The following is a 25,370-nucleotide window of genomic DNA, read 5'->3' as shown; positions in this document are numbered from 1 at the left end:
AGAGTTCTTGAACTTATTGGATGTACTCTTAGGTTTTGAGTATTATATTATGGAGTGGAGGGAGCTAGTGTGGCTTAGTTTAAGCGTTGGACTATGACTCTGGAGAACAGGGATCAATTCCCAGCTCAGCCATGAAACTCACTGGGTGACCTTGGCAAGTCTCAGGGGAAGGCAATGGCAAACCTCCTCTGAAGAAACTTGCCAAGAAAACCTCTCAGCCTTAGGATATAAGTCCAAAACTACTTGAAGGCAAACAACAACAACAGTATGGGGTGGGATCCAAACGGCTGCATATTCTCAATAACTGATTTCCTTCCTGATCAGCAGCAGCTGGTTAGAGGCACTGTCAATAAACCCTTCTGTATTCAAGTTGCCAAAGTTTGGTGTACTGTGTAGAAGGGCAGAGAAGAGAGAAAGTTGTCTCAGAGATAGGGAAGACAGAAGCAGCAACAAGGGAAGACCTGGGGTGGGCTGAGACTTTGGCCTGTTACAGACTGCCAAAATAAAGCTGCTTCGGGTCTCTTTGGAGGTATGCTATTTAAATGATGCATGGGTCCTAAGAGTCCAGAGGTCGCGCCAAAGCCACACTCCATTCCTAAGCACTAGAGTGCAGCTTTGGTGCAGCTTCAGGATTCTTAGGATGCATGCATCATTTAAACAGCATACCTCCAAAGAGACCCTAAGCAGTTTTATTTTGGCAGTCTGTAACAGGTCTTTGTTCCTTCTCTGTGTTATCATCCTTCGGTGCTACTAATCTTTCCTGGTGTGGTTGGAAGAAGCTTGTACAGCCACCAAGTTGAAAAAAACTGCAGCTGCTCAGCCAGCAATCCATGGTGCTCCTTCGAGGGTCTCTTGTGACTAGTGGTGGTGGGGTGGGGGTTTGGGGACAAAGAGGAGTGGGATTTGGTTTGAGCAGAGCCAGTCTAATCTCCAGTAAGGTTTAATTAAGGTCTATTTATCCCTTGGGGAGGAAAGAAAGCAGTTATTAAATTGAGCTTGGGTGCGTGGGAGCAGAGCTCCACTCATGAGCAGTTGATTTCCTGATCAGTCTGTTTGTGCTGCCAGGAAGAGCTGATTAGAGGCACTGTCAATAATGTCTCTGTGTTCGGTTTTTCTGTCCCCTGATGGGGGAGTGGAGGGTAGAGATCCTTGAGATATCTTTGTAAATAAAGCTTTTGGAGACATTTCACATATAAATTAATTGTCTGAAATACAAGGTAAGATGATTACTCTTGCACAAAACAACCAGTCCTTTATTTTTAAATATCTAATCATCTTCTTTACTACATGGACTCAAAATGTATCTGCCATATGCAATTATGGAAGCTTCATGCCACTTTAAATGCCATAGCTCCATCCTAAGGAATCCTAGGATTTGTAGTTTGGTGAGTTGCTTAGAATTCTCTGCTAGAAATCACTGGTAGGCTCTTGAATTACAATTACAAAAGTATCTTGAGTGCCTACACTACAGAATTAAACTGATACAGAATTCTATTCATACTACAGAATTAAATTGGTTTAATCATCAGTCTCTCTTTGTTTAGGGTCCCTGATATCTTCTAAATACTCTTTTCCTATCCCTTGGGAGTATTTGACTGCCTGCCCTGACCTTGGATGTTGTTGTTTTTAGCTGGGGAAGTGTATTAGAGTCATTGCCTTGGGAACTAGCTGGGACCCTAGATGGGGAATGCCCAGAGACACCCCTTCCCTTCAGTCTCAAAAGGGAGCTCATTGTCTTAATTCTGTTTTGGTCATAACTATAAACCCATATGTGTGTTTTCCTCCACCCTAGCATGGAATTCCAGCAGCCTTCATTGACAAGGATCCTTATGGGTATAATTCTAATATACAAGCTCCCTTTACACACATGGACACACACACACACACACTATACCCACCCCATTGCTATGGGCCCTGTCTGCATGGACCAGAATACTCTGGGGGCAGCCCAGATTATTCTATCCCCAGAACTGCCCCAGTGTTCCCTCATTACATGGCATTCCAGTTGGAATGCTGAGCGGTTGTTCACATGCACCCTTGCTGAGAGAATATGGTGAAGATGTTTTATTTGGTCCAAGCAGACAGGGCCTTAGGTAGCTGAGGGAAGAAAAAACATAAAAACAACACTTACATCATTTCTGGAATCCTACTTCTTTTTGTTATTTCATGTTGGTTTTCCACCCTCTTGGTATAATGTGGCTGCACTCCTGATCCTGAGCATAATTACATTTGTTTATTATTTTATGTTTATTGTTATTGTTTATTGCTATTGCTTTGTATTTCCCTAGTGTTGTAACATGCCCGGATTCCCAGTGATTGGGCAGGATATAAATAAATGGCCCCAGGCCAGTACTTTGCACCATTCTGTACTGGGCCTAAGATTCAGTCATTCACAGGACTTGGTACATTTTATCAATGACCTGGATGACAGAATTGGGAGCATACTTATCAAATTTGCAGATGACACCAAATTAGGGGGAATAGCTAATACCCCAGAGGACAGGATCAAGATTCAAAATGACCTGAATAGACTAGAAAGCTGGGCCAAAGCTAACAAAATGAAATTCAACACAGAGAAATGTAAGGTATTGCACTTAGGGCGGAAAAATAAAATGCACAGATATAGGATGGGTGACACCTGGCTGAATGAAACTACGTGTGAAAGGGATCTAGGAGTCCAAGTAGACCACAAGTTGAACATGAGTGAACAGTGTGATGCGGCAGCTAAAAAGGCCAATGCTATTTTAGGCTGCATCAATAGAAGTATAGTGTCAAGATCAAGAGAAGTAATAGTGCCACTGTATTCTGCTTTGGTCAGGCCCCACCTAGAATATTGTGTCCAGTTCTGGGCGCCACAATTCAGAAAGGACATTGAGAAACTGGAGCGTGTCCAAAGGAGGGCGACAAAAATGGTGAAGGGTCTGGAAACCATGCCCTATGAGGAACGACTTAGGGAGCTGGGGATGTTTAGCCTGGAGAAGAGAAGGTTAAGAGGTGATATGATAGCCCTGTTTAAATATTTGAAAGGATTTCATATTGAGGAGGGAGCAAGCTTGTTTTCTGCTGCTCCAGAGAACAGGACCCGGAACAATGGATGCAAGCTACAGGAAAAGAGATTCCACCTGAACATTAGGAGGAACTTCCTGACAGTAAGGGCTGTTCGACAGTGGAATGCACTTCCTCAGAAGGTGATAGAGTCTCCTTCCTTGGAGGTCTTTAAACAGAGGCTGGATGGCCATCTGTCAGGGATGCTTTGATTTGGATTTCCTGCATGGCAGGGGGTTGGACTGGATGGCCCTAGTGGTCTCTTCCAACTCTACGATTCTATGATTCTATGATTCTATGAAATCATATTATTATTATAATCCTTGTTTAACCCAATTGGATTTATCTCTGAACAGGAGTGTGCAGAGTGAGCGCAATATTCTCCTATAATATAGGCTGAGGGCATTTTGCATTGTGGATACACTCCCTCTTTGTTAAACAGTGCTTTCTAGAGCCCTTTAAGTCCCTGTGTTCTATCATTGTTTGAAAAACTCCACATTTTTAAAAACTTGATTTACTCTGCCTTTTTAAATTACTGCACAGATATCTCCATTTAAAGGAACTAGTATTTTATACTTGGCTAAATGAAATCTGATGAGCAGCATTAACTTTTGATATTATATTTTGAAGTATAGTGATCAAGTGCTTTTCTTTCTAAGAAAAATATATTTGAAGGGCTTTCCTTCTCCTCTTAGCTACATATTCTATTTATTCAATTGTAGTAGGAATTTGAGAGCCATGGCCTTTTAAATAAGAGTTCCATTTTCCATAATTGTCAGAGCCACCTCCTTCAAAATGTCTTTCCACAAAACCCTATTGTAAAGATCATCTTCATCCACATCATCTTTGTCCATGTATATCAGAAACAGAAGATGCATTTATTTCCCACATGCAGTTGTTATTATTATTATTATTATTATTATTAACCTTTATTGATGAAAGAATTCAACTTTCTAAGGCCAGATCTTTCAGGGAATTCCCCATTGATCCTGCAATTGGGAACCTTATAAGCAACCTGTTTATATCCATCCTGGATGGAAACTCTTGGTAAACCTTTCCCAAGACCCCACCTTCCAGGCTGGGGGAAGCAAAGTCTGGACTGCAGACTGCATGCGGACACTGGAGCCCACTTTTGTAGCTCCTAAAACCCTCCACCAGTTTGCCAAAGCTGGCAACCCCCATTGATCAGCATGTAGAGGTTGCCAAATGTTGGAAACATGGGGATCTGTCTATTGAAGATGGATAGGAAAGGGTATGAAACATGTGGTTAATGGGAAAACTTTCCAATACAACGAGACTTTGCAATGGTCATTCAAGACAAGACATGACTCTGAAGATGCCAGCCACAGATGCTGGTGAAACGTCAGGAAGAAAATCTTCTAGAACATGGCCACATAGCCCGAAAAACCCACAAAAAACCAAGACATGACATGTTTTATGAGGACTGGAAGCTTTTTATTGACTATGTAAATGACTCTTCACATCACCTCCAAGCTCCACAACAACTTCTGGAAGGACACTTTACAACTCAATGCAAGCACTATGCTAACTCCAGATTGGGTCATATTCATGGGATCTTGCAGCCCAGTGATCAATGAGCAACAGCAAATTCTGTGGTTTTTGTTTTTTGTTCTTGTTTCTTCTCATTTCCCCCTTACTTCCTTAGTTGCATTGTATGCCTGTTATATTTGATGGTCTTATAAAGATTTGAAAATCGATAAAAAAAAATTTAAGGATTTTTGAGTAATTTTTATCCCCAAATAATGCAGAAAGTATCCCAAATGCATGAAAACATATGAAAATGCCCTCATCACTCTCCCAAGCCCCCCCAAATCCTCTAACACCCCCCAAACATCTCAGTTTCCTTCTATAGTCTTTGAAATGACAAGAGGAAGTTTACATGACATCACTTCCAATCTCCATTTTGAGACTGAATGCAAAGGAAATTGGAGGTATCTGGGTTTCCTGTGTTGGTGTACAGACTGCAGAGGGGTCTGGATGGAAGTTGGCCCATGGCCTGCATGCATTTGCCCACTTGTGCCTTAGCCCAATCTGTCCAGTGATAACAACCATCCCACCAGCATAGAAAGCCAACCATGCACTCAGCCAGTGTTCGCAGAAGCTACATAGTTCTTGTCTGGCTCCTGGATATACCAGCTGAGGGATCTACCTGCCTAAGGAGGGAACAGAAGTGAACACAACCAGCAGGCAAGTGCTTGCAGAAAGCAACAAAATTCTTGTCCTCAGGACTTCTCCCACTTTAACAAACACCACCTTGAATACAGTTGTCCCTCCATATTCGCTAGGGTTAGGGGAACAAGACCCCTGTGAATATGGAAAAACAGCAAATAACAAAAACACTGTTTTTACCTGAGAGGACGGATTTCATTAATATGTTCTCTCTAGGAATCTCTAGGTTCTCCAGTGCAACTCTGTGGTCAACGTCCAACATACACTGACCATAGAATGGCACTGGAGTAGCTACAAATAGTCTTTCAGTGCAACTTTTAGTTAAAGTTGACCACAGAGTTGCACTGGAGGACCTAGAGATTCCTAGAGAGAACATATTAATGAAATCCGTGAATAATCAGATCCGCAAATATCAAAGCCGCAAATATGGAGGGATGACTGTACTTTGCTTCTCCTTCTCCTTTGCAAAGGAAGGAGATTACAGAAGCAATGCCAGGATTCCAGCTGAAGTGTCAGAAGGGGAATCTCTGCTGACCCATGATGCCAGTAGTGTGGCCACAACCCTGCTGTCATCCATATGCCTCACTCAAGAGGGATCCAGACCTGAAAGGCTTGCCTTAATCAATTTGTAAGGCTTTATTTCACATTAACAATGCAGATCTGATTTATTTTGATCTCGCCCCCTTTCTCTAGCCAATTTGTTGTTGTGTGCCTTCCAGCTTATGGTGACCCTAAGGAGTCATTTCCAGCTTATGGTGACCCTACGAAGAACCTATTATGGGGTTTTCTTGGTAAGATTTGTTCAGTGGAGGTCTGTCGTTACCTTTTCCTGAAGCAGAGAGACTGATTTGCCCAAGTTCACCCAGCTGGTTTCATGGCAGAGCGGGGAATTGAACCCTGGTCTCCACTCATAGTCCAACACTCAAAGCATTACGCCATGCTGGTCACCATATGTTTTTTTTTTGTTTGTTTGTTTTTTGGAAATCAATGTGTTTTCCAAAAATTAGTCAGATAGAAGCTGGACTCCTTTGTTCTTACTTAAGGATAACAAACTTACTGTGAAAGTAATCAGATGCATGAACAGAAAAAACAGTGAACCCTTCTGCAAATTAACGGTGTGTTAACAGTTTTAATGAAAGCAGTCAGTCATAGGAATTAGATAGAAACTAGCAGCTGCAGGAACCTTAGAAACTGACTGGAGAGCTAGATCCCACTTGGTTTTTCACCATCGCCTCTTTGAAGCAGCCCCATTGGTTATACCAGGGTTGGTTCACTACCTCTTTCTTAAATATTCTCTTACGTTTACAGAACATGTGTAATATTGAAAATATAATTGTTTCTTTTCTTGTGTGCAGCCATGGGCTATATTGTTAGTTCACAACAAGCAGTAGGTAAACCCACTCAAACAATCAATACTAATAAGAGCTTTATAAATACAGAGACCCAAGGTCTCTTCCAGGGTAATATTTGCCTGCATGGGAATACTGAACCACGCAGGAAGAGAATGTTGTATCAGAATTCAACATCCACGGAGTGTTTTTGCTGAGACAACTTTGTCAGAATGAACTGATCAGCATCCATTTGCTCCTGAAAAATCTTTTAAGGATTTTTCCTTTTTAGGTATAAGCACTGAGCAGATATTTTTAGAATAACCTAAAACAGAATTTACCTGTCAGTAGTGAGTGGTAACTTCCATGTCATTAGACCAGTGAATCCACCCTGTGTTTTAGTCCAACATTTAATGAAGTTTTCCAAGATGCTGAACTGATTTAGATTTGGCTCTTCATACAGGCTTTTGTACAGTTTACACTGTATTGTTTGTATTTAGATTATGCTATCATATGTTTTATTACATAATTTTATTTTTATTTGCCTTCGGGATCATTTAGTTTAATCTAGGGTGTGAAATGAAGCAAATAATGGAAAACAGATAATTTTATTTATTAAAATTTCATATTCGTCTTCTAACTTACTTAGGGTCTCATAGTAGAATACAAGAAATAAATCCACATTTGTAAACAAAGCCCTTTCAAGTAAATAAATAAAGCAACTTGGAAACACACACACGGATGAATGAATGAAAAACTATTTAAAATTAGGAAATCTTTCTAAATTGTAAACAAGTCAAGCATCAGAAACCAGTCTGAAAGTAAGCTTTAAATCATTCTCATAAATACAGTGCACAGTGAAATAGAATTGCTTCTTCCAACTGCACCAGGAAAGATTAGTAGGCCATTCTGATGAATCAAAGATCTAACTACATTGAAAGAAAAAAATGTATTCCTGGAGAAGACAAGGTTAAGAGGTGTTATGATATCCCTGTTTAAATACTTGAAGGGATGTCATATTGAGGAGGAAGCAAGCTTGTTTTCTGCTGCTCCAGAGAACAGGACCCGGAACAATGCATGCAAGCTACAGAAAAAGAGATTCCATCTCAACATTAGGAGGAACTTCCTGACAGTAAGGGCTGTTTGACAGTGGAACAAACTCCTCGGAGTGTAGTGGAGTCTCCCTCCTTAGAGGTGTTTAAACAAAGGCTGGATGGCCATGTGTCGGGGATACTTTGATTTAGATTTCCTGCATGGCAGGGGGGTGGATCAGATAGCCCTTGCGGTCTCTTCCAACTCTATGATTCTGTGAAACTGACAGACCAGAATTTGAAGAAAATGAGAACTCTGATCCATGCCCTTCTACACTCTAATATAGTTTCTCAAGGCTATAAGACCTAGAAAATGCCTAGAAAGAACACATTTTGGGGGCCTGGGTAAGTGCCCATGGGTACTGGTCCTGCAGATACGGGGGCCTTACTGTAAAGTGATGACTCCATTGATCAAAGGTGTTTGAGGCAAAGCTTGGAAGTGGGAAAAAGATTTCAGAGTTCCTTTTGCCCCTGAATGGGACTCTGATTAGGTGAATGGTTACAAGGAGCAAAAGAGTTTACGATCAACTCTTTCCAAGTACCTGACACCTAGCAATGGGTTTCCACCACTACCCTATATGACCGCTTTTTTACCTATTCCCCAAAGCTCCCAGGAAGAGGGCTGTATGGGGTGGAGTTAGAGATCCTTTGTCAGGACCCTGGAAAACCTGCTGCCAGCCTCATGTTTGTATCCAGTCTGTAACTTAGAACTGGTTGGCCTCTTGGGTCACTTTAACATTGCACAATTAGAGCAGTTTTATATCACTTCAGCTGCCATGGCTGCATTCTGTGGAATCCTAAGACTTGCAGTTTGATGACCCACTAGAGCTCTCTGGCAGAGAATTGTAATATTCCTCCCTTAACTGTAAGATCCAGGGTTCTGTAGGAGGCAATTAAAGTGGCATCATAACACTGTAACTGTGAAATATGAAATGGGCCTTAATCAGAACTGTCCCAGAACAGATCTGTGAGAGCAAGCAGTGCTTGATTGCAGAGGCAGAAGGAGAGAGAGCAATGATTATAAAGTGGCTCCTGAAAACATTCTGCCATTAGCTTAAATTTTTAGCAATAATTGATGTTGGTGGGTGGCATAAAGGGTGATAATTGGTTCCTGTAAATCTTTTAAGTGCATTAGCAGGATATGTTCATAATGAAGTATCTGGAAGCTTCATGGCACACTTTTGGCTCATGCTCTCATTGTCTTTTGTTTCATTTATGGAAAGGGATTTCTGTGGACTCTCGGCTATATGATTTGAGCATCTCAGAACATCCCTCTGGGTATAAAGTGAAGAAGAAAGCATGGCTGTCTCCCCAACCCCATAAAGAAAGGAAAAATATAGAAGCAGAGAGAATGAGACAGAGGGAGAGAGAAAGGAAAGAAGTCTGAAATTGCTCCATCTACCTCTAAACAATAATCTTGGCACTAATTCTGGCTTTACCCTGATCCTAATAGGAATTGCACTCTTATCTTAGTTGTAAGCAGGTCTTCAAGTCCTCAGAGGAAACAATTCTGCGGACACATACACAGATCTGATGAAATATTAGTCACTTGCTTTAGGGAAAGGAAGAGCAGAGAAACTCATATGGCAAGTCCCATAGGACAAAATTACTTTTGAGTGAGGAAAACAACTTGCCCTCTCGACCCTTGCCCATCATGGCTGGCCGTCCAGGGGGATGCATTGAGGAAGTTCCTTATGGATATCATCAATGCGTCCTTCAGGGAAGGACATATTCCATCTTGTCTGAAGGAAGCAGCTGTTAGGCCGCTTCTTAAAAAACCTTCCCTTGACCCCCTGGATATGAATAATTACAGGCCAGTCTCTTTACTACCATTTTTGAGGAAGGTGATCAAGAGGGCGGTTGCTCTTCAACTCCAAGCTGTCTTGGATGAAACCGATTATCTAGACCCATTTCAAACTGGCTTCAGGGCAGGCTTTGGGGTTGAGACTGCCATGGTTGCCTTGACCGACGATCTGCACCGGAGCATTGACAGGGGTAGTGTGACCCTGTTGGTGCTCCTAGACCTCTCAGTGGCTTTCGACATGATAGATCACGGCATCCTCTTGGACCGCCTGAGGGGGTTAGGTATCAGAGGCACTGCATTGCAGTGGTTCCGGTCCTTCCTCTTGAGCAGGTCCCAGAGGATGCTGCTCAGGGACAGCTGCTCCAGTAAAAGGGAGCTCACCTGTGGGCTTCCACAGGGTGCTCTACTGTCCCCGATGTTATTTAACATCTATATGAAGCCGCTGGGTGAGATTATTTGGAGTTATGGAGCTGGGTGTTATTAGTACGCTGATGACACCCAGATCTATTTCTCTGTGTCTCGTTCGTTGGCCTCGAATTCTAATGGCATCTCCTCTCTCAATGAATGTCTCTGGGCAGTAATGGGTTGGATGAGGAAAAACAGATTGAAACTGAATCCGGACAAGACGGAGGTGCTCACGGTAGCAGCCCCAAAACCAAGAATTGGGTTGCAACCTCCAGTCCTGGATGGGGTCACACTCTCATCTAGTGGCTGTGTTCACAGTCTGGGGGTGCTCCTTGGCTCGTCGCTCCTGATGACAAGTCAGGTAAATGCGACAGTCAGGAGCGCCTGTTATCAGCTTCGGTTGATATGCCAACTGCGCCCTTTTCTGGAAGTAAGGGATCTCGAGACTGTTGTACACACGCTGGTAACCTCACGTCTAGATTTCTGTAATGTGCTCTACATGGGGCTACCCTTGTGCTTGATTCGGAAACTGCAATTAGTGCAGAACATGGCGGCCAGAGTAGTGTCAGGAACATCGAGGAGGGACCATATTACTCCAGTATTAAAGTCCCTCCACTGGCTGCCTATTAGTTTCCGGGCCCAGTACAAGGTGTTGGTTATCACTTTTAAAGCCCTAAATGGCTTGTGTCCAAACTATCTCAGGGACCGCCTCCTCCCATATAATCCTCCCCGCACACTCCAGTCCTCTGGGAGGAATTTGCTGCAGCCTCAAATATCTAGGTTTTCAGCTACCTCCCAGAGGGCTTTTTCTGTTGTCGCCCCCAAATTATGGAATGACCTGCTGGACGAGATCCGTCAATTAACATCTTTAAACAGCTTTAAAAAGGCTGTCAAGACTGCTCTCTTCCGGCAGGCCTTTCCTGGATAGATAATCCCAGCCTCAGGAACCCTCTTCTCATGAGAGTCTCCAAGGTCCTCCCTGGAAATCTAAGTAGAATGCTACCGCAGTTTACTGTTTTGTCTTGTTTTGTTTTGTAATAATATGTATGTGTTGATGTTGTTTCAATTTGTTGGTTTTAATTACAATTGATTTAATAACTTTTTAAGGGGGGGAGGGAAGTAGATTTTGATGTATGGTGTATTGAATTTTATTACCGTTAGCCGCCCCGATTGATCTCAAAGGGGCAGGATATAAATAAATTATTATTATTATTATTATTATTATTATTATTATTATTATTATTAAATGGTGGATGAGCCTTCGTTGTGCCTGTGGCACTGCACATGGAAGCGCACCACCATGAGAATAAATGGGCTTTCACCTTACGTGTTTTTTTCCCATTTGCCATCATGGCTTTATTCAAGAGGAGGCTGAGGGAAGTATACATAGATAGGGCAATGATGCTTAGAAGAGGCATAGGTATTTCCTAGCATATACAAAAGCATACACCTGCTTCCTCTGGAACATTGACTGCCCTCTGTTCATGCTCTGCAGAGGGTGGTGCAATACATGGCATTGGAGAGGATGCTGTGTGGAAGCTGGTGGAGCTTGACTTTCTCAGCAGTACATTTTCATTCAGGATTTATTATTCAGAATTTGTAAGTTCAGAAGATACTTGAGAGAAAAAATGATTTCATTAAACTTTCATGTTAAACAGATGGAAAAACTATTTCCAGGTTCACAGTGTCCTATCCATAAAATATTTTATCCAGAAAACAGAGCTTGTCTTTAACAGAGTTATGCTTCTAAGACCTTTTGGAAGTTTTGAAACTATGGTAGTTGGCATCTTTGTCATTATTTCACAATTTGATCAGTCACTGGCAAGAATCTATTTGACTAAAATCCAGAATAAGAGTTTGTTTGCTTTGCATTAGAAGTGGTAAAAAAACTAATCCTATTTATGCTCTGATTGCACATTTCATGTTCTGTTTCTCACATCATCCCTGTAAAGTAGGTCATAGTCTCAGAGAAACCAGTGCATATAGGTTCTAAAACAATAGATGTGTTTAAAATGGTAGAGAGAAGGAGTGTTAAAAGTAACTGAAATATTTGCTGCAAAGGAAATTCTCACTTTGATCTAAATATTACTCGAGCTTTTTTTTTCCTAAAGAAAATTTGCTGTATTACTCATGAGTTACTCATGAGCTTTTGTATTGTATTGTATTGTATTGTATTGTATTGTATTGTATTGTATTGTATTGTATTACCAAGTACAGTAAAAGAAAAGGGGGCAAATGAGGAGCAAGGTCCTTTGTATACATGTGGGATTGTAGCAATATTATTGAAATATATATCAAACCATGCTCTGTGTGTGTGTGTGTGTGTGTGTGTGTGTGTGTGTGTGTGTACACACTCTAGAAGAAACAGTCCAATTTGTACATTGTGACTCAACTAATGGCACAGCCAGTAGTCTTAAAATTGTTGCTCATGCAGTTTTATCATCCTCTCCAATATACTCGGCAGGGTGGAAGGAGTTCTGGTTTCAGTAAATTGATTTCAGCTGAAGCGCAGTTTAGTTGGAAATAAGTCTCAGTTATTGCACAAGATGGCTCATCTGTTAATATTCCTTCCTGGCTTATTAAGCAGTTCATTATCAAAACACTTAGAAAGCTGGGGAATGTGAATTTAAAAGGAAAGTGTTAACCCTCTTGCTATGAAGCTGATCAGCATGCCAAGTACAACTCCTACAACAGGTAGACCAAGTATAGAGGAGTGGTTTCTGAGATTCAGAGACAGAATTATGACCAGAATAAATGGAAACGTCATGTTTGCCAGTGGCAACTGGTGACTTCCAGGGCGGTGGGGTGGTAAATCTTTTAGCCTGAATATTTTGTCTGAATTTTGAAGGAGCTGTCCAGGATGCTGAACCTGTTTTGGGAATGGAGTTTTGCACTTTGTATTGTACTTTTGATGTTTAGATTAAAATTAGGAGCACATTCACTGCCTCGCTGACAAAAAAGCCTCTAGTTTCAGATGGAGAATTGCTCTGAACTTTATTCAGCTAAGATCTTATTTCCAGTGCAAAGTAGTAGGACCCTCCCACTCCTGCCACACCTTAGGAGTAGAAATAATTAAATATGTAAAACTAGCCAACCAGCTAAATAAAATGTTAAGTAAAAGCTTTAGTGTTTGACTACTTTGCTTAGACCCTTGTGAGGTTTTGCCTAGCCTTTCAGTCTTTTACCCATATTGTCTCCAACAAACATTAGAGTGGAATAGTTTTCCCTACCTTTGATCCTTCAGATGTTTAGGATTTCAGTTCTTAGAATTCTTGATTGTTGGCCAAGCTGGCTGGGACTTCTGGAAGCTGAAGTGCAAAACACCTGGAGGACCAAAAGCTAGGAACTACTAATCTACTCAAGCTACAGTAAAAGAGATTCCACCTAAACATTAGGAAGAACTTCCTGGTGGCAAGAGCTGTTCCACAGTGGAATACGCTGCCTTGGAGTGTGGTGGTGTCCTTTTTGGAGGTTTTTAAAGAGAATTTGGATGACCATCTGTTGGGAGTGCTTTGATCTTGTGTTCATAGCAGGGGACTGGTCTCTTCTGGTCTCTTCCAGCTCCATGATCTAGAGACGTGGTGGTGATCCTATGGCATGCATGACAGAGATGGCACGTGAAACCATTTTTCATGGCATGTGGAGGGCGGGGAAGAGAAGCAACAGGTGTGCCTGTTCCTCCTCCTTCCCAGTCATCCCAGGCTTTCAGCTGCCTCTGGAGAGGCAGCTGAAGGTCGGAGAGGGCAGGGGGACGAAGGCTCCCCCCCACCAGAGAGTAGAAGTCCCACCCCAGAAGTCCTCCCTCTCCCAGAAGTTCACTGGGTAACACCCAGTTCTGGAAGGCCTTTTCATTTGGGCACTTGGTCCCACCATCACTGATCTAGAGGGTCTCCTCGGCCAGAGGGATATTTAATAAGGCATCCAGTCCCTCAGCAGAAAGGCAGTGGGGGAAGCATTACCTGCTCTGTTACAGACTGTCATGTAGCTTTTAAAAGTGCAGGAGTTGACAACCTTAGATGGCTTGCATCTAGCAGCAGCTATTTCCACTATGTCTTACATCCCTTCCTCTATAAAATAAATGGCTAGCTTCTTGTCCATATTAGAGAGACTACTGCTTTCCCAGGGAGTGTCATGCTTATTATTCTGTGGAATTGCTTAGATATTAGTAATAATCCATTTACACATTTCTTTAGCACTGTGACTAGGATTATTATCTCATACGTATTGAAGTGAATCCAGTTCTGTTTCAAGAGACCTCTTCACAGCCACTTACTTTGCTACTCTTAACATGAAACACTATCTTCAGTCTAGATACACCACTTTCTTTCTAAAGAAAACCCCCTGACCTGAGTGAAAGAGAATGCACTCGGTAGCTAAGAGAAAGCTCCAGAGTTTGCACTGTCAGAAGGCAGCAGTTCTGCTCTGTTGTTTAAAAGAGGGAGGGGGGATATCTTTATGAATGGCAATAACTTTATATGATTCTGAGAAAGATAAATGGAGCACAAATGGAAAAGAAGTTTACCCTTAGGCCTCGTCATTTAGCGATTCATAAGTCATTAATCGCCTCATACCCATCAAGTACGTTTGTCACTTGAACAGGCTCTGGGGTACGTGTGAGTGAAGCTTAGCAAACTAATTACACATAAATGGAATGCAAGTGTGTATGTATGTATATGTGTAAAAGAGACATCAAGAGTTAGGCCATAGAGCCAAAAAGCCACAGTTAGTAAGTACACTGCTGTTTAAAGTTCAGTGTCACTCAGATCTTTGCCTTCAAAAGTCCTGAAGCCAGGAGATAGAACCAATTTTTCATTAATAGTGTTGCCTTTCTTGTGGATTCAGCTGGCAGTATCACTAGCAATGAAAAATTTACAACCTCTCTAGTCAAGAGGAGTAGGCTGTAACAGAAGGTGTAGGGTAGGATACAGTTGCAGGTATGAGAAGTTTGATTCCACTTAGAATGAAATAGGCACTCTTCCAGTCCTTTTGTCAACTCTGCAATTAACATAGGCTGGTATTGCGTTTCCCTTGAAAGCTCTCTCTGCACCTTCTCACTTCACCTTCACTTTTGCCCTGCTTCATGGAGCGAAAATAGTGGGCTTCCAAATCAGACACAACTTTGACCCTAATATATTGCTGATTTTAATTACAGTTACTTAAACAAGTCAGCATCTGGCTTGGAGATGAGAAAAGGAAAAGTGTTTAGTTCTATCCCACAGTGGCTGGCTGGCTGGTTGCCCTCTAAATAACTTTTGAAAGCCTTTTTAGACTATTACTCCCAGAATCCCCCAGATTGTAATCCAAAAGAGGGAACTTTTCCATCCCTGCTTGTCACTCAGTATGGCTCTTGTCTTCCCAGTAAACACTGTAGAGAAGGAGCATGGAAGTTCAGCAACAAGAACTGAGCTTGGCACTTCTTTGCCCCCTCTCTCCTTCCACCAGAGTTGTGTTGGGAGGGAATGGCTTCAGCTAAAAGTTTGACATGTAATAGAACACAAATCTTTTTGTCTGTCTTGAGAGGGAGAAAAAGCCTAGTTCATGAAAATGTACAGATGCTCTAGAACATAGTAGACTCTCACCAGAATCTCTAAAAATTATCAATCACAAATCTGTCAGAAGGGGTGAACTCCAGAAGATGACCACAGGTTGTAGGTTTCAACACATCCCTTTTCTTTCATTCATGGATACTGCATGACACATCGTCATGTACTGTCTCTGCATGATTAGATTGATCTCCATCATCTTCTCAACAGTCATATGAACTATCACCAAGGTTGCTTTGAAATGAGGAGCATTCTGTTTTTCCGTGTTAAGCATCAACTGCGGGGCTTGCCTTTAAGGGTTTTTTTTTTGGGGGGGGGGGTGGTCTCTTCATAGCCATGGTCATGTTATAGTACATCTGGTCTCGCATGTGCATGCCATTCTGATAGCAGATTCTCAACCTGCAGGCAGCCACTGGCATGCTGCCATAGCAATGTTTTGGGGGTGGAGGGTGGGGGGTGGAAGAGGGTTTTCTAGTGTTTGTTTCATTTTTGTTTTCTGGGCCCTTACTTTTGTAGTTGCTACCAAATCAGCTTGGAATTCTTGGAGCAGCTTGTTTATTGTTCTTTGCTGTTGTGCGGAATGAGACATGAAACCCCTTCATACTGCAAAATCAAACACTCCGATTCCATTTTAAGTGTCATGTCTGGAACCTATGGAATCTTGGAAGTTTGTAGTTTGGTAATGTATGTAGACCTCTCTGGCTGAGAATTCTAAATGGCCCTCCTTAAACAGCAAATCCCAGGATTTCATAGAGTGGAACCATGGCAATTAAAGTAGCAATATGGAGAGCCAGTGTGACATAGTGGTTTGAGTGCTGGAGTGAGATTCTGGAGACCAGGGTTCACTTCCCACCTTGGCCATGAAACCCACTGGGTGAAATTTGGCAAGTCACATGCTCTCAGGGAAAAGCAATGACAAACCTCCTCTGAACAAATCTTGCCAAGAAAATCCCGTGATAGGTTTGTCTTAACATCACCATAAGTCAGAAAGGACTTGAAGGCACGCAACAACAACAACAACATTGTACTATAATTGTACAGTATGAAAAGTCCCATGGATAATGTAAGACTCCTGTGAAGCAGAGAAATTCCCACTGCCTTATACACCCTGCTTTGGAGCACCTATGCAAGGGAAGGAAGGTGTTTCTGTGTGCACTAAAAATATTCCATACAGTCAGTGATCTTTAGAAGTTTGATTTAAGCACATTCTTCATTATGCTGCCCCCATTGTGGGCTCTCTTTCACACAGCAAACTTATTGCATTTTGATATCACTTTAACCATCCTATGGAATCATAGAATTTGTCACTAGCTGAGGCATAAGAGCCTTTTGGCAGTGAATTCCAAAACTATAAATCCCACAATTCCATAGGATAGAATTGTACCAGTTAAAGTAGAATGATCATACTATAATTATGTGATGTGAAAGAGACTTTGTTCTATACCTTCTCCTTAGGTACTGATAATGCTTTTATGTTACTGCCCTCTGATAGTTAAGCCCAGAGTTAAGATGTCGATACCATTGATACAATTTTATGTAGTGTTTGTTTTCAGAACTGGTCTTGGTCATTTATATCTCAAATGGTTAATTTGCTGACTTGTTTGTTCTTAAAGGACTTCTGTCTTTTGAATGAATGGCTGATTTTTTTTTAACATTCACCTTCCTCTGTTGAGAATGAGCTCAACCGAAATAGTGCTGTTCTTGAAATTCTCTGATTGGACAGTGCCCTTTTATGTTGCTGCCTCCAATTCAGGCCAATAGCTATATTTAGGAGTGGAGGCATGAGTGTTTCTGTAGTTAAGCCAGTATTTAAAAAGTGGCAGCCGGCACTGCTACAAACACCATGAGATACTATTTTACCAAATTTGATTTCCAAAAGTATCCTGTTGCATCCATCAGGTTTGCCAGCAATAAAACCGGTACTGTCAGGTTTCTCTGCATGTCCTGGCCTAACAATTCTAGCATTTGAAAGAAGCCTTGGTAGGGAACTGTCTTGTCTGGCTGGCTGAATCCCAGACTGACAGACATGTGAGATGCCAATGCAGATTCTTGCCTAAACTTGTCAAACAAAGGCAGGCATCATGAAAAGAGACAGCTCTTTGAGAAATTCATAGGTTGCCTAAGTGTCCAAGGACCTAGTAGACAGAACTGTGTATCTTCTGAGCCAAATCCAAATTCTTCTGCTGTTGTCCAAATGAATTGTGCAGATTGCACATACCTTCTTCTGACTTCACAGTTGCAACTGTCTTATCTTCCGCTTTTATTCAATAATACACACACAGACACAATCTCTTGTAGGATTTTGAAAAACTTTAAATGTTCTTGGCAAGAGGTGATGATGGCGGGGAAGAAGGAATGAAGAACAGAGAGAATGAAGGGGAGAGAAAAAGTCTGGATACTGAAGTCCAAATACTTGTGGGATTGTGTGTGAGAGAGCTGGGAATAATAACTACAGGATGCAGAAGATAGGAAACCAAAGCCACCGCTCCCAACCACAGAAAGAGATTCACTTGAAGTCAGCAATTTCTCCCTACTGAACTGTTTTAACCATAAACTTGTAATTTGTGCCACAGTCATACCCAGAACCAGAAGAGGAGAGATGTGCTCTCTGTGGAATGTAGCCTGGGATTCAAGCCTATCAGAATGGCAGGAGGAGAGAGGGATAGATGTTGAATTGGAGATCATGCTTAAGGACATATATGCAAACATGTTTTCCTGTATCTATGTGAGATATGCCAAACATCTTCCCCCTTTACACAGAACCATTTCTTCTTCTTCATGGTCTCTGTGCCTCATATAATTGGGGTATTGTGCCAGCTCAGTTTTTTTAAATTGTTGTTGTTAACTGCCACTGAGCCAACCCTGACTCATGGCAACCAATGGATGAGGCATCTCCAAGACTCCCTGTCCTCAACTGCTCTGCTTAGATCCTGCAAGTTCAGACCTGTGACCTCCCCGATTGAGTCTATCCATCTGACATTCAGTCTTCCTCTCTCTCTGCTGCCTTCTAGCTTCCGTATTATTATTATTATTATTATTATTATTATTAACCTTTATTTATAAAGTGCTGTAAATTTACACAGCGCTGTACATACAATCTTTTTAATTGGACGGTTCCCTGCCCTCAGGCTGACAATCTAAAAAGACACGACACAGAAGGAGAAGGGAGTGGTGGTGGGGAAGGGGCCTTTCTAGTAGGATAATACATATAAAATACATAGCAATACAGGAAATGATTCAATAAAACAGACAACAAAGAAACATCAAATAGCAAGTGACAGTTATGCAGTGCCTGGGAACGCTTCTCTGAACAGGATGGTCTTCAACTCCTTTTTGAAGCTGGTTAAAGAAGTGATGGCTCTTGCTCGTGGGGGAAGAAGGTTCCAGGAGTGAGGGGTGTTTTGTCATGATATGGCCAAAGTATGACATCCCCAGTTTCATCATCTTTGCTTCCCAGGAGAGTTCAGACTGGATCTGTTTAAGGACCCATTTGTTTGTCTTGCTGGCTGTCCAAGGTATCCTTAGTACTCTTCTCCAACACCACATCTCACATGAGTTTATTTTCTTTCTGTCTGTTTTCTTTACTATTTACTGGCTTTCTTTATTGTTTTCTTTATTGCTTAAATCTTTACTGGTTTAAAATTGTACTTTTTTTAAGTATCTTTTGTGAGCTGCCTTGAGTACAGTTTAGGAGAAAGTTGGCATGTTAAATAAATAAATAAAATGTGCATTTGGGGGTTTTCCAATAAAATTCTGAAGACTTTGGTGGGGCAGACTATCTTGTCTTAAGAGAAGTTGCCTGCGGAGCTTTTTCCTCCCTGTGTTTATTTTGTTTTGTTGGGGTGGGGAGCCTTGCTGTCAAGTGGTGGCTTGGCTGCTCTGAGCAACCTGGCAGCTTTTCTGGAGATAAAATGCCCCTGGGGATCATGCTGCATTCCCAGGGAAATTATTGGGAGGGAAAGAAATGGAGGAAAGATGGCAACTTTGGCTTTGAATCCAAGTTAGTGGTTTAGACTGGATGATTCATGTCAGGCTAGTTTAAGATCTTGATTTCTCACAGTGAATGCAATGTACAAATATGAATGATGCCCCAAGTATTATTCTATATGACAAATATAAATATAGTTATGGTTCAGTTCACATAGAGTGTGAATGATAGCTAAAAAGAACTTTCATGCTCCTACTTATGTATGAGATAATCTGTATAGCTCTTGAAGTTCAGTTAAATAATGGTGTCTCTCTCTCTTTTTTTTAAAATTGTGGTCTGATGTGTTTTCTTTGGCATATTCATCATTTATTTATTGATTTAAACTTCAGTGGGGGAAATGTCATGCAAATACCTATAGCAACATATAACGGTAGCAGCAGGACTCTCAGCAAATACAGCACTTTTCAAAGTATCCCTCTGTGATGCCCTGCTTGCTCAGTGTTTTAAAGATAAATCTGGAGCTATGGTGGTCTTGTATTTTTTTAAATACAAAAAGAAGAATAAAGCCTTGGGTTAACATATAGTATTTGCTGATTTTCCAGTCATAATTTCTAGTGATTTATTTATTTGTAGCTGTTCATTTACTTTAAATACTTTTTTCCCATTGTCAGCATCCAAAATAGGAAAGCATTCTAAAAACAAAAAATACTATTAAAAATCATACATACTTATGCACCATGACACAAAAAGGTGATAAACTAAGCCAGTACTAATCATTGCTAATGCTATTGGTGGAACAGAGATGGCAGCTAGAAGTTGCTTCTCTAATAAGGCTTATTTGGTATAATACCAAGGCAGTGATTCCTGCTGTGGATCAGGCACTGACAGGATCACATTTTTAGCTGTTGTTACTGAGAAATCTGTTATAATGAGTATAAAATGCAAGGTAAGACATGCAAAAAATAAGCAATCCATCTCATTTTGGCTTTTAAGCTGTCAGGGAAACAAAGAAACCACAAAAAAGATGAGAAAGATTTCAAGAATACCAAAAAAAAGTCATAATTATAAAACATCCTATTGATAATTATCCTTTTAATAGATAGAATATTTTATTTAAAATATTTCCTGACATACTTTGGATAGCTGTATTGAAGTTTTCTCTGAAAGAAAGTATACCAATAAATGTATTCTGTACAGTTGACATCACATCTGCCATTCTTTTTATTTGTCTTCCAAACAGATCTATTTTTCACATTTTTACTGGCACTAAAGCATTCTTGTTTAAAATTGAGATACTGGAGAGATTGTTTGCAAGGTGTGAATGTTGTACTGTCAGACCTTATTATTAGCACTGGTTTGGCTGGCCTCATACCTCTTTACTGCTCTCTGTTTTGCTACTTTAATGGCTGTATCTATCCTTTGTTTTACTGACTAGGATGCATAAAACCGAAGCCTTCAAAACCAGAAGCAACCATTCTCTGAATGTGATCTTATTGTTCCCATTAATGTGTCTGTTAAAGCCCAGAGTGCTTCTTTTATGAATTATGGCCTTGTGAATGAGCAACCCTTTAGAAGTAGTTAATGGCGAGTCCTTGTGTGCTGAATGACTTGGGCACAGTTACAGGTATTCTAGTCAAAGGCTTCAGGTACCATAATAATAAATACAGTACAGTAGTTACAAAACAAGACTGGTTGATTTGGAGCTTTACTCCTCAAAGGGAGCTATCTAAGAAGGCACAAATACTGGTTAGGAAGGGAGGCATTCTATTCTAACTTACACAGTGCATGCCCAGATTGGTTGTGTACACTGCCTGTGCCAAATTGGCAAGGCTATGTAGACCATGTGCTCTACTGTTCTGATTAAAGTGCTTGTCAGTCTAACCCCCACTTATTTTATTTTTGCCTTGGACCTCCTTCCTACATTTCCCTTTCACTTTTTTCTCATTACTCCAGGTTTGTAACCCAGTATAGCTGGGCAAAGCAACTGACTCTGGATTGACTTAATTAAATGATTAAGACTTAAATAGGCTTTCCTCTTCTTATCCCACTTCAGTTAAGAAATGTCTCACTGCAACAAAGTGAGAACTCTTCAAAACAGACCAAATTGAGTGTTGCTGCTTTTTCTCCAATTCAGAAAAACCAGAAATGGATGAATTCACCTTGGAAAGAGTGCTGGAAGAGCTGGAGACACTGTGCTATGAGAATATGAACATTGCCATTGAAACAGAGGAAGGCCTTGGCATAGAATATGATGAGGATGTTGTGTGTGATGTGTGCCGCTCACCAGAAGGAGAGGATGGCAACGAGATGGTTTTCTGTGACAAATGCAACGTTTGTGTGCATCAGGTGAGTAGTTTTGCTAAGTGTGCTGAGTCAGTTGAGTCCTTTCCCTCTGAAGACTGAGTTTAACTTAGCTACCAGGCCAAAGCCAAGAACAGTGTTGCTGCAAGGATAGCCTCCCATATATACTGTTGTTGCCTGCCACATCTACTCTTGCAGCAAGAAATTTGGACTGTTTATTTTCAGCATTTATTTACAGAGAGCCAGCATGGTACAATGTTTTGAGTATTAGACAAGGATACTGAGAGATGGGGGTTCAAATCCTTGCTCAACCACGGAAATCCACTGGGTGACTCCAGGCAACTTACTTACTATAGAAAAAGGCAGTGGCAAACGGCCTCTAAACAGATCTTGCCAAGAAAATCCCTTGATTGCCATAGGGTAGCCATGAGTAAAAAATGACTTGAAGGCACATAATAAATAACAGTTTATTTACAGCATTTATATCAGTGCCTACCCCTGCACTGAAGTAACAGCACAGTTTCAGGAATAGTTCACAAGAGGCTCTGTGCTACTGGCAATGTAAAGTTAGTGGTTTAGACTGGATGATTCATGTCAGGCTAGTTTAAGAACTTGATTTGTCACAGTGAATGCAATGTACAAATATTAAAGATGGTCCCAGTATTATTCTATATGGCAAATATGAATATGGTTATGGTTCACATAAGGTATGTATGATAGCTGAAAAAAACTTTCATGTTCCTGCTTTTCTCCTTAGTTCCTGTAGAAAATCTCCTATTTGGAATTTCCTATTTACCATTTTCATTTCTTAGCCCTGCAGGACTGTGCACACATTTTCATCTGTATGATACTTAACTACAGGTGTCCCTCCCAATGTGTGGGGGTTTCGTTCTGGACCCCCCACCTGAGAATCCAAAAAGCCACAAATATTCAAGTTGCCATTGGTTATAATGGCCGTGCACTCCTGCGCACACATGCTTTTATCCCTTTCCTCTTGCCGTCTGCAAAGGACCAAGACTGTAGACTCCATGTCCACAAACTGGGAGGGATGAGTGTCTATAAATTGTTACAGATTTTGTTCAGAATATCATTATCCAACACTTCTGTATTTAGGTAGGCTTATCAACTCATTTGAAATGTGTTGCTGGACAAGAGTGTTTAGGATACTGCGGACAGCCACAAAGACAAACAGATGGGTCTGGGACCAGATAAAGCCAGAGATCTCTTTAGAAGCCAAAATGATTAAATTGGGGTTGATGTACTTTGGCCGTATAATAAGAAGACATGGATCACTGGAAAAGACAATAATGTTAGGAAAGGTAGAGATAGAGAGAAGAAGGAAAGGTAGACCACATGCCAGATTGATGAACTCAATCAGGAGGGACACAAAAATGGGCTTGCAGGAACTAAACAGAAAAGTGAAAGATAGGGGTTCTTGGAAGTGTCTCATCCACAGGGGTACCATGAGTCAAGGTCACTTGAGAGCAGATAACAACAAGAAAGAGTAAATTCATGCCAGCAGTTTGTAGTGACAGAATACATAATTCCTTGGGGTTAAGATCATAAACATGGGGCTAAGATCATAATGTTTTTCATTTTCTTATTTGGATTTTATCCTCCCACTTACCTAGCTAGATCTGGGATATTTTTAACTTTTTACACTTTTACACATCCGCTTTACACATTTCTTGGAGCAATGCATTGTTCATTGACTTTGCATTGTTCACTAAGCAGAATTTGATTGTGAATATGGGCAACCTCCTCAGTAAGTTGCTCATGTTGAATTTAACAGAGACGTAAGTAACAAGCATTCTATCTAGGTAGTTAAGATTTGAGGCTGGCTTTTACAAGGGCAGGCAATCAGTTGAGGTCCATTGAAGGTAAGCCACCAATTAGCAATCATAAGAGAGTACCTGAGTCTGGTTGTTAAGTATGTAATCAAAATTAGATCTTTTAAAGCTTCCTTTAGGTGCAATATTCAGAGGACAAAAAAAAAAAAAAAACCTCTCCTATGCCATGTATGACACAACTCCAGTGCTGCCACAAGCTGGTGAGATTTGCACCAGAAATGAACAACTCAGCAATAAAGAGAAAACTGGAGGATAAGTGGGATGTATAGCTCCCATCACTGGTCACAGTGGTTCAAAGCTTTGGTCAGAAAACTCTGGTGACTCCATTCATAGGGACTGTCTTCCAGTCTGACTGCAAAAAAGAAAATCCATGAAAAGCAGGTCACCCCCTAATAGCTTTATTATGAGGAATTGGCTTTAGTATGAAAGATAAAAGTTGTCTTAAATAGGCTGTGAAACATAAGTGCAGTATTTTCAGAGATGTAGTTTCATATGTCTGGAGGAGAGTAGCTAAACTTCACAGCACTAACAGGCCTACAGGGCGCTATAAATTTAATCTCCAATGAGTCTACTCTTTTCTTTTCTGTCCTGCTGTGTGTCTAGCAACTCCTTGCTCACTGGTTAGCCTCCTTCTGCTCCTTCTCTACTTTCATTCGTTGTGGCATAGTAACCTACTTTAAGTACATTTCCCCTTAGGAGTTTCATAGCTAAGGAGGTATATGCATGAAAAAGATGTCTTATGTGTTAGACTGCATGATGGGCAGACTAGAGCTCTGGAATGATCAGGTAAAAGGAGAAAAGGGTTTCAGTACTTTTAACAGCTGTGTGCAAGAAAGCATTTCAGGATATACTTTTTTTCTCATCCAGCTATGATAAAGTGGGTGCAACAGAATTCCTACACACATAATGAAATATACAAGAATTTAGTTCTCCTCTCTTTGTGGTTAATTTTGCCCAGATATGTTCTTCTTTGCTCTTTGTGTTCAAACAATAGATGGATGTTTGTATGTGTATCTGCACAAGCATAAAGGGAACAAAGTGGTTTCTTTGAGCATTTGAATGGGAGGGGAAAGAGTCGTAATTTCTTTATTTGTTGTTATGACTGTTCTGCCCCAATGTAGCCCTAGTTCCTTCAAATGCTACAGTCCCAACCAGAAATTCAGCAGATATAGGTATGATATTCATGGTAGAAAAAGCTCCACCTCTTGAATTTTTGTCTGCCTTGATTAAGACAGTCTTTGTTTGGGGGGATAGTAGTTCTACCCTGCTACTTCATGCATCTCAATATTCTGCAGTATCCTTTGGAAAATTGCACATCACGCTGACAAACAATTAGTGTCCTCTCACCTTGATTTCATGACCAAGCACTTCCAGGAAGCCAGGAATTCCTGTTTCATCTTGGCTATATTTAGAATGAAAACTGGTCCATTCAATAGACACCCTGTCATATAGGACTGGCTGGTTAAGAGGGTGGCTTGTCTCCCATTGTGATATAGCCTACTTTGGTGTGCCCCAAAGTGTGTCACAGCAGTTTCAGTAAACTCCAGTATGCTTTGAATTCTCTATCCCCCCCCCCCCAAAAAAAAAAAAGGAGTGGAAGAGACACAACATTGACAGGATGGAAGTGGGTAGTCCCTTTATTTCTGTTATTATATACATTAGTAGGAATTGCCAGTTATGCTAATCTCAAAACTGGGATCTAGTAGAAGTGCTGGCACCCATTTTTTCAAAGAAATAATATTTTCATTTAGTGACACTAGTGCCCTTTGATATAAGCTACAGGCAGAGCTTGTGAATGCATTTTTGGTTTTAATAGACAAATGTGCTCTTCGAGGCATTGCTGTTGAGCTTGCTGTAGGGGTAGGAATGACAGGTGAATTTAAAG

General features: G+C 41.0%; 1 protein-coding gene across 4 annotated transcripts in view; it reads left to right on the top strand.

The window, feature by feature from the left end:
• Positions 1–25,370, top strand: part of JADE2 (jade family PHD finger 2) — a 232,061-nt gene that overhangs the window by 138,979 nt on the left and 67,712 nt on the right. For all 4 annotated transcript variants that reach the window (XM_089530074.1, XM_089530083.1, XM_089530064.1 and 1 more), the window contains exon 6: positions 21,469–21,680. In XM_089530074.1, coding sequence (XP_089386200.1) covers positions 21,469–21,680 — 212 coding nt within the window. The remainder of the gene's footprint in view (positions 1–21,468; positions 21,681–25,370) is intronic.

This window comes from Sceloporus occidentalis, unplaced genomic scaffold, assembly GCF_023333645.1.
Source record: "Sceloporus occidentalis isolate IW3139 unplaced genomic scaffold, rSceOcc1.0.p SCAF_1, whole genome shotgun sequence".
Taxonomy (NCBI): domain Eukaryota; kingdom Metazoa; phylum Chordata; class Lepidosauria; order Squamata; family Phrynosomatidae; genus Sceloporus; species Sceloporus occidentalis.
Note: the sequence above shows the minus strand (reverse complement) of the source record. Positions and strands in the feature narration are given on the sequence as shown.